The 9,749-nt window shown below is 36.8% G+C and overlaps 2 protein-coding genes across 3 annotated transcripts; both read right to left on the reverse strand.

Annotated features, from left to right (window-relative positions):
* Positions 1–252: 252 nt before the first annotated feature.
* Positions 253–4,548, reverse strand: CDC2 (cell division control 2). The gene is made up of 8 exons (XM_089782663.1): positions 4,379–4,548; positions 4,063–4,102; positions 3,794–3,978; positions 3,017–3,137; positions 2,316–2,489; positions 1,623–1,786; positions 493–580; positions 253–381 (listed from the first exon to the last, which is right to left on the reverse strand). Exons 2-8 carry the CDS (start codon positions 4,069–4,071, stop codon positions 253–255), a joined length of 870 nt encoding a protein of 289 aa, XP_089638789.1. The 5' UTR covers positions 4,072–4,102; positions 4,379–4,548.
* A 516-nt stretch (positions 4,549–5,064) lies between these two features.
* Positions 5,065–9,749, reverse strand: LOC110410983 (integral membrane metal-binding family protein (DUF2296)). Of its 2 annotated transcripts, none has more exons than XM_021420954.2 (6): positions 9,705–9,749; positions 9,283–9,544; positions 8,607–8,751; positions 6,901–7,010; positions 5,835–6,261; positions 5,065–5,675 (listed from the first exon to the last, which is right to left on the reverse strand). In XM_021420954.2, exons 2-6 carry the CDS (start codon positions 9,529–9,531, stop codon positions 5,416–5,418), a joined length of 1,191 nt encoding a protein of 396 aa, XP_021276629.1. In that variant the 5' UTR covers positions 9,532–9,544; positions 9,705–9,749; the 3' UTR covers positions 5,065–5,415. The 2 variants fall into 2 exon arrangements, with proteins under 2 accessions (XP_021276629.1, XP_021276631.1); XM_021420956.2 differs by having other exon boundaries at positions 9,283–9,540; positions 9,705–9,726.

Raw genomic sequence — 9,749 nt, forward strand, 5'->3', positions numbered from 1 at the left:
TTAAAGCTCACAGAAAACAAAAATGCTTGGCTTTAAGCCATCTTTTCTTAAATTTATTGAGTAATATTAGCCAGTTTCAAAATGATCTCAAGCTGCAGTCAGCTTGGAGTAATATTATCACCAATATACTCAACAACAAATAATAATCCAAGTCTCTAAAGCTGAAGCAAGCACATCAATCAACTACATCTCTGACCTTAGCAAATAAAAATTGCTACATTGGTAGCTCACAACTCATAACAACTAGCAAAGTTATTTTATCTTATATATTGCCGCTTGATACTTTGCAGTCACATAGTCAGGACTCAGGTGAAAGAAAGGGAAGACACCAGATAGATACTTACAGAAGGAGGTCAATGCCAGCTGATTCAGATTGGACAACTGTAGCCAATCTCAATCAAAGTGTATCAATTAATTCATCCAACAACATTTTCTGTCTAAGAAGTTGATGATAAAACATACAAACACTAGATGCCATAAACACAATGCTACCTTAGGCGGCCACTTCGGAAAAGCAGACTTAAAATCAGGCAATGAAGTCACTCCAGGCCATATATCCTCATTTGGAGTACCCAAGATTCTTCACATAAAAAATAATATATCAGTCTAAAAGGAATGCACAAGTTTTACATATACACAAAACTACATGAGAAAGAGCAAATTTGCACTAATATTTTCCTATACGCTACATGTAGAAGGCAACCTTTGACGATCAATGAACTAAAAGAGCTCCATTTTGTTTATGTACAAGGTATGTGTGGGTGTCTGCACGTGTAAAATACAGATAAACAGCCATAAGGAAGCCCATTCTAACATCATTCATATCTTTGAATGCCAAATAACTCTTCTTTTAGCCTTTAGTCAGTAGAGATTCACGTTGCCGTCTAGCAAAATGCAAATCGAAAGCTCATGGTTAAGGCAATGCATTGGCTTATGCACATCAAGAAAGAAGGCATCAAATGTCAGATGAGCAAAATTATAGGACTTATAAAAATAGGGTTAAAAAAGAAAAAGAGAAAACAGAAACACGTTATCTATTTAAACATTAAAAGAGTTTGCCAAGCTAAGTTCTTTTCTTCTTTGGTACAAGCCAAGCTAACACTCGCACGACTCAGTTTAGCTCATGTTATCTAAATTCAACCCAAATTTAGTCATATGTGGATAATATGACACAAAATTTTAGATAATAAGTTTTCCCAACATGTGAAGAGGGGAACAACAGGTAAGAACAGAAAAAGAAACATTTAACCTTGCTGAATCCAACCATCACATTAGGGACACTCCTTTGAATTGAATTATATAAGACCATCAATGTCCCTGTCTGGTTTTGGCGAGCCACTTATAAACTTATCTATACATTTCGGTTTAAGGACAACTCCTCTCCCGGCAGATGCATAATTAACCAATTTCCTATAATCATTTTGAGTTAGCATTTAAATAACATAATCAAATCATCCCTTCAAGACTATTCACAGCAGACTCCAAATGAATGCACTGAAGGTAACTGCTGCAAAGAACTATAAAAGAACACCAGAAACACACACAGATAACAAATTTACAACCTTGGATGGAAACTAAAATAAAATGAAGGCAACAACTTTGTGGTAAAAAGAGTACAACACCTGAAGATCTTGAACAGTTCATCAATCTCAGAATCCCCAGGAAATAATGCCCGCTGATTCACCATCTCAGCAAATATACAGCCCACTGACCACACATCAACAGGTGTAGAGTAATGACGGGACCCAAGCAGTATTTCTGGTGCTCTGTACCATAGGGTAACCACCTAGAGATAACAACTATTTTTAGAATCTAAGGTAATATTGGTATGCTTACGTACTGAAAATATCAAGCATGCAAGTCATTAGCCAGGCTCTGTTATCCTAAAACATTTAAGATATATCCAACTGGAAACCAATTCACTGATACTCTAAAGGAATCTAAAACTGCATTAGAGACTCCAGAGCAACAGAAGTCCCGAATGCAATGGAAGGGAAAACTATTTGATAGAACTACCAAATTGTAGTTACTCAGACTATCTTTTCCTTTTTCAAGCGATGGAATTTTCTTGTCACAAGTAGAAACAAAATGTTTCGTCCTGCAGAAATGCAGCAAAGCCAAGGACTTTTCCAGCAGATTGAAACTTCTTTTTTCCAGCTTTTAATTGCTATCACTTTGTATGAGAGGAAGATGTAATGTTACTTTTAAGAGTTTGTTATCAACCAACTATAAATACCTAGCATTAAACGGGAATAACCAAGCATTAGCAAGACAAGTGAACACCCCAAAACCTTAAACTTGGTGATTCTTGATACCTCATGTGTAAATGTTCTGACAGGAATACCAAATGCTCGGGCCAACCCAAAATCAGCAAGCTTTAGTGCATTGGTGCTGCGATCTATCAGCAAATTTTGTGGTTTTAGATCTCGGTGAAGAACCCTATGAGAATGACAATAAGCAATGCCACGGAGAATTTGATAAAGGAATGTCTGCAAGGTGATCATATAACAACATTACTATTGTGAGTAATAGTATCATCACCCAAATACATTAGACAACCAAGGTCAAGCAATGACCGATGTTGATAATAGCAAGGGCTTAATGCACTCAGACGAAGATGCTAACCTAGAATAGTATAGTTAATGCGGTTGGGGAGGCTGGGGGGAAAGAGTTGCACAATTAGACATTTCTTGACAAGCAGTTCCAAAAGCATTACATTTCTACGTTATAAGTTCAAAATTTATATACAAAACATGAAAGGTATAAGATAGCATAGTTCTGGCTTCCAACAGACACTTGAATGAGATGATTGCAGATAAAAGAACTACATCTCCTCACACTTCAAAATGAATTTGTGAATCATATCTATTATAAACAACAAAAACCTGCAGCAACCATTATATTCAGTAATTGGACAATGGGGTGTGACATTTCAAAGCTGTTAAACTCCAAACAGAGAGCTCATTTTTATGCATAGAAGGCCTAAACCTTCAAACAGAAGAAAAATCTCACTCACTTTTATCATTCGTGGATCTTTCCCAAATTCTGGGCATGAATCCATGTGCTTCTTCAAATCCAAGTCCAGATATTCAAAAACCAAATATAGACGCTTCTCACTATGCACTACATCCTGCAACCTGTCATCCGAAGATCAATCAGAGAAGCTGCCTGACAAACAGTCTACAGTCAATGTATACAAGAGACAAGAAGAAGTTAGGACATAGTGAAAAAGATGACCAGAGATGTTAATGGTTTCAAAACATTCAGAACGACGAAAGCCAATTCATGGGCTTCATTTAAGGAACCTAAGTCAAATTCCTTAGTTAAAGAAAGTAGAGCAATGCATCAGCTTCTTTCTGCTTCCAGGAAAGTATGGTGTTGCCGCATTTTTAAATTTTTTTTGTTTCTCTCCTTCTTTCACTCAATATGTAATGTACGTTTTCAAAATACTTATTCACTTCGTCTTACAGGAAAATGGAAAAAATTTCTGATTAAAGCAAGAGGAGCTGTCATCTACCATATGACAAAAACTTAAAACCTATGGCAGGCAAGATAAGCATCAAAAGCTACCATGAGGTCCTGTTGTCTAAATAGAGCATAACAAGAACGCATGAGGGATCATTATCTACTATCTAGTGATTTAAGGAGTAGATAAAAAAGTAGACACTCTGACTGAACAGCAAGGAAGAAAAGTAAAGAGTAGCAGAAGCAGGAAGCAAAATGGTTTAAACTGGTGAGGTTGAAACAGCAATGTGAATGGAATAATATTTGAGTTGTGCAGTGCATAGCATACCTAACGATATTTCCATGCTGCATTTCTTTCAAGAGAGAAATTTCTCTGATTGCGGTGCTAGGTACACCCTCGTCTTCCTGCTCCAAGCGAATCTTCTTTAAAGCGATTGTTTCATTGGTGGTGCGGTCTCGAGCCTTATAAACAACGCCATAGGTTCCTTCACCAATCTTCTCAACCTTCTCGTACTGGAAGATTGAGAAAGAGCATAACGAGCTCAGGAGCAGAGATAATGCAGCAAAATAACGAGGTAAATTAAAATGACAACTAACCTGGTCCATGTAGTCGTCCACGGCACACGAAACGACGGTTCTGCAGCTCCAGCAGAAGCGAAGAATCAAAACATAACCGGGAGAAAAAAAAAATAGTTAATTCCGGTGGATTTATATCTCAAACATGAAACTAGGAAAAGAAAATCGGATTAATCTACATTCATCGTAGTCCTTGAATTGCAGCCAAAGGAAGATGCAGTAAGCCGAATCGAAGAATTGCAGTTAAGGTTTAAAGAAAAACGAATTCATAAAAACTCCATCAATCCAAACAAGAAAAGAGTAAGTAAAGAAAAAATGCAATGGGAGAAGAGAGAACCTCAAATGAGAAATGGATTTGATTCCGAGTCACACAGGGAGTGAATCGAACTCGAGGAGAGACTAATTCTAATTCTAAGATTAGAGTAAGAGTGGCTGAACATGAACCCTAAAGCCGAGACCCATTTTGACTTCTCGCTTCCAATTTTTCTTCCCAATGCTACGACTACCACTACGACGACTGCTTATATATTTTTCCAATAAATAGTTGTAAAATGTAAATGCTCTTCTCTTGACACGTGTTAACAAAGTGTTTTCTTTCCCGCCGGAATACCCTAAAAATGGTAATAAAAAAATCCCACGGGCCACGGCCGGCCTTCTATCTTCTTCTCCTTTTCCCTTTTGTTTTTTTGTCGGTTTTAGTTTAATCATTGGTGCTAATCGGTTACTACAAATTACCAAGCCTTTGCTTTTGAAAGCAACAATTTATTTCTAATTTCCCATAAAACTAAATATACTTATAATTTAGGTCAATTTGATTTTGTGATTTTCCAAATATGAACCGTGTCTGTCCTTGACCTTTTTGTATAGTGATGATTTTATCGAATCATGTGTCACAAGGTCATTTGCAATTGTTGATGAAAATGATAAGTGACTATTAACCCTTTTTGAAAGATAATAACAATAATAATAATAACAATAAAAGAAACGTGACTATGAACTATATTGAAAGTGATGGGATGACAGTTTATAAGCAAAATGAAAAATCTCATTCATCTTTTGGAACTTCCACGAGTATGTTCGCTCACAGCCTAAAAAGATTTAGTGCAATGATCACAAGGTAAAATGGTACAGGTGCACTTTTTCCATGATTACAATCAAGGAAAAGTGTTCTATATGTGTATAATCACAAGTTCACTGTAAGATAACAATTTTTAGTCACACAACCAACCAAGAGAACCAAAACCACTGGGCAAATCCAGAGCTCAATAGTTCCTATGCTCTACACATGAGATCAAAGGCCAACCAGAACCACCTCGTGCTCTTTAACAAAATAGAACATCTCACACAATTCATGGCTCCATGCAGATATGTGTTTTATCCAACTGAATCCCTTGACACTACTTTTTCAGTTACTTCCTCAATCTCAGAGCTGTTGCTCGTCACTACACTCTCACCCATTGTACCACTGCCACGGGAATGTTTTGTTGCATCACCACTTCCTTCTGCTTTCAAGGGGTTCATACTAGGGGAGCTAGAACTAGAAACATGTTCTTCTGATTGTTTTGGCCTATTCAGAGCATGGCAGTGTGGGCAGTAATAAGTTATGTAGGGGAAATCCTCCTTCCTGGCAAGTCCTGAAGAACACCCAAAAACAAAAAATAATTTCAAGTTTAATATTCTTGTGCAATAGCACATCAAGTCTGTAGTGTCCATGTGTGCAATTATGTGGTGAATCAGGGGATGAGCAATATTCCTGAGTTGATACCACAACCGCAAAAGTAAAAACCACCAACCATTGTGCATATGACAGTTCCCACATATGAGTGCATAAGACTGTGTTGGATCTTCGCCCACGAGCAAGGCAGCAATTCGTGCAAGCCACCCCCCATCCTGTACAGAAGGTCCTTGTGGATAGTGATGATCAACAACAACCAGTTGATCATGCTCAGAAGCTTGAGGACCCTCATTCCCTGCAGAATGAGGTGTTTCTTCATCAGAATGAAGCAATGGAGTGCTTCCTGTACTACTGGATCTAGTGTGCAATTGCTTTCGTTTTCGAAGTCCACTAGATGGCACTACCTCAACATCATTGCTCTTCCCCCCTGGCACATTAAGCTTAGATTCATCTCCAACATAGACTTTCAAACCTGAATCTGCACCCAACTTAGATGCCAGGACAGTTGCAGCAGCAGCCTTTGCTGCTGGATCAGGATCATATCTCTGCATCAAAGTGCTTTGGCTAAGTTCGATTTGCATATGATATCACGCATTCAAAAAAATACTCCAGGATCTAGCTCATAAGCAAAACAAACTCTAAGAGCAAAACAAAAGCTAAAAAAGGAAATTTTATCCACTGTCCTCATTTCAGCTTTAAAAAAAGAAAAGGAGAAATCTTAATTAATTGTTATACCTTCTGTTTGATAACATAAGTTTCTTAATAACAGGCTTTTGCCTATAATTTACTTAAGTAGCAACTTTTTCAAGATGATTAATCAAAGCATTTATACCTTCCTGCATTGTTCTGTGCATTGCATATATGTGGAAAATTATCCCACAGTGCTTCTGCAAGCAATTCTATCAATAGTTCCCTTTTTATTTTATTTTATTGTTCAAATAAAATGAGGCTCTAACTAATATCTTTTCCCTAGTTAAATAACTCTTCTTCTAGCTATGCAAGAGGTGTCTTACACTACTAGGGAAAATATACAAAAGTGGTAAATACTTGTTACAACAACATATCTCAGGGAGTTTCACACCCCCCTTTCATGGCATTAATAACAGAAGAAAGTTCGAGTAGAATTCAAGCACAGGACTTAAATGGAGATTTGATGAAATGAATAACTGGTTTTCTGTGATTACCTGAATAAGCTGTTGTGTAGTGTAATAATTTGTCTTCTCCTTAAGTTCATCAATTTTAGCTTGCCTTTCAGCACGAAGTCTTTCTAGTGTTTTCTGGTCCCTGCGATCACCTATAAAATAAAATTGTCTTAAATTAACAAGATTACCCATAATTAGAAAACCCACAAATGTTGAACTAATATATCATTGTAATATAGCTTATTATGGTTACCACTTATTCTTAAAAACTGTACAGGCTTACTTTCCATGGTACACAAATTACCAAAATGCAATCACAATGCAAGGAAATATGTAAAGGATGGAAATAGTGTTTTGAATAGTAGTAAGAATAATTACGGAATGTCACTTATGCTATTTGCTTTTGAATCAGAAAGAGCTTTGCCTAATATAAGAAGGTAAGAGAAAGAATTAAGAACTGTCCAACTATCTAAGAGAGCATGAGCAAGACCTTGATCATCAAAATATAGATACAACAATCAAGGACTGCATTTTGAAACGTTAAGGTAAACAACGCTACAATGATAAATGAAGCCCAGAAATTCATGACGCCAATTACATGGCAGTACACTGAAAGGATTCTGGATCAAATCTTAGGTACATAACTTAATCAAAAAAAAAAAATCTTTAGTGTAACAAACAGAGGAAATAGAGCAAAGACAACAGACAGGAACAGCCCAATTTTGACCAGCTAAAATCAATAGTCAGCTCTGTGTTTTACCTTGAACTACTTACAAAAACAAGCTACCCAAAATAAAACTTATATTAATAGGAAAATAGGGCCTCTTTAAGACTAGATTTAGGCTTCCTTCTAGGTGTTCTATATGAGTGTTGTTTTGCCACAATTGGAATGTACTCATGTGAGTTATTAGCTCAAAAAGTTCAAATAAGTTACGTACTAAGATTGTCCAAACTAATTGCACAACATTGTGAATAAGTTCTTGTTTTGCAGCAGGAAAATTGGTCCAGAAAATCTAAGATGAGTGGGGATGGAGAGAAAATAAGTACAAGAGTGGAGGATAAAAAAGGAGGAAGTCACCAGCTACAAAAAGGATTAGAAAAAGGTCATCCAATTAAATTGTTCTATATAAGTTAAAAATGCATTTCAACAAAAGGCCATATTGTCTTCAGGTTTCAAACTGCCAACTAGATTAATTCTATACTTTTCAATTTTAGGTTCCTCAAGTTATGTCTGAAGTTGAATCAGCATGTCTAGTTTAGGAACACAATTCATACTAACAATCTTAGGGTTGTTAACTTCTGCTAGATATAATCAATGCTCAAAGTAAGTTAAAACCTACAAAAAGGCAAGCCTCATACATCTTGATAACAACTGTGGATACAAATACAATAGATTAAAAACAAGTTATGATATCTATAGACAATCATTAAAGTGATTTCCAACACACACATGTCAAGCATGACAACAGCAAATTACTAATAGGTAACTGTCCAGTAAGAGAAGTAATGAGGATATTTCATGTTACTATCTACAAGGTTAGAACTTCTCTGTGCTTGTTTAATACATAACTTGTGCAGATAGTCAGCACATACTCACAAATTCTATCATCAGGATTCACCCTGTTGTAAATTTTCAACACCTATTACCAATTAATAACATAAACAAAATATATATATACAGACAAAACAACAACTCTAGACCTCTAACAACATGAAAATTGTGTAAGATACTGAACTGAGTTACTTACACATCCTTGTGATGCTTACAACTGCAGAATAAGCAAGAGAAGAAAAAACAGGCAAAAGGAACATTGGTAAAACTCGAAATGCCCTCATCTTCCAATTCAACTCCATGGATCTTGTTGTCATGATGGCATAAGCAACTGCGACAACCTGCAAATTGACAAGAAAATCTTCATGAGGGCCCATCCAGAAAAGAGTTCTTTGAAAAGGTAGAAAGTTATTGCAAGTACTTGTCACATTTTCCTTGTCATTCTTTTTTCTTAGAAAAAAGGTCAGTTGGGCAGCACTTCTGTTCTGGAAGAAGTTGATAGAACAACGAAATTTATTCAGATGTAAATAGAAGATGCACAGGCCAAATATGGATGAAGAAATTCAGCTGCTGACCAAGAAAATATATGAATGGTTGGATGCAGAATATGAGGAAAATCACCAATGATACAAGGTTGGTAGACTCTACCGAGAGCTTTTCCAAATGACAGATAGTATACACATGTTAAACAAAATATGGAATAAAGCTACATTTCAGATTGAAAAATGATTTCAAAAAGTAGTAATACCACTGCATGAGAAACGAAGAGCAACAAGTTGCAGATTAGGAGTGAAAAAAACTGTTTGGCTTTATTATTGTTGTTAGCAACTAGTGTAGTGTAGAGATAGAGTGCTGAGGTTGAGGGTGGGTACCTCCAAAATGACAGAGAAGCCAATGAGATGCCTAACCATTCTCCTCCACGTCTGGGATCTTCTTTTCATTCGCGCGAGAACAGCGGCCTCTTCCTTGGAAATGTGTTCAAGTCTCTTCTCGAAATCGTCCCCGTGAATCCTAAAGATTGCATTCCAAACGCGGGAGAGGACTCCCTTGCCTTTCTTCTTCACCACCGGGGGACTCGATTCTTTGCTCTCACCTTCGGGAATGCTCTTGTCCTCCGCCATCGCTCACCGCTGCCTATTCAAATACACACACACACACACAAACCATTACCATAAATTAAATCATCTCAAACACGTAAAAATTAATGCTAAATCATCGTTGCTACTAAATTGAGGTCGGAGGACGATTCATTTTCGATTCAACAAGTAGGGACTGCAAAATAAGGAAGAAATACCTGGAAAGCCTCCTCTCCTAGTAGTTTCGATAATCAGAAATATAT

The sequence above is a fragment of the Theobroma umbraticum genome, unplaced genomic scaffold (genome assembly GCF_002168275.2).
Source record: "Theobroma umbraticum cultivar Fairchild unplaced genomic scaffold, ASM216827v3 scaffold_56.0, whole genome shotgun sequence".
Classification (NCBI taxonomy): Eukaryota; Viridiplantae; Streptophyta; class Magnoliopsida; order Malvales; family Malvaceae; genus Theobroma; species Theobroma umbraticum.

Coding starts and splice junctions, on each gene's coding strand:
- CDC2 (XM_089782663.1), bottom strand. Junction 581..1,622: donor GAACTGTTCAAGATCTTCAG/GTGTTGTACTCT, acceptor TTTTATGTGAAG/AATCTTGGGTACTCCAAATG. Junction 382..492: donor TTCCGAAGTGGCCGCCTAAG/GTAGCATTGTGT, acceptor GATTGGCTACAG/TTGTCCAATCTGAATCAGCT.
- LOC110410983 (XM_021420954.2), bottom strand. CDS start 9,531: ATGGCGGAGGACAAGAGCATTCCCGAAGGTGAGAGCAAAGAATCGAGT. Junction 8,752..9,282: donor GCTTCTCTGTCATTTTGGAG/GTACCCACCCTC, acceptor GTCAATTTGCAG/GTTGTCGCAGTTGCTTATGC. Junction 7,011..8,606: donor TGTAAGCATCACAAGGATGT/GTAAGTAACTCA, acceptor TTTATTTTATAG/GTGATCGCAGGGACCAGAAA.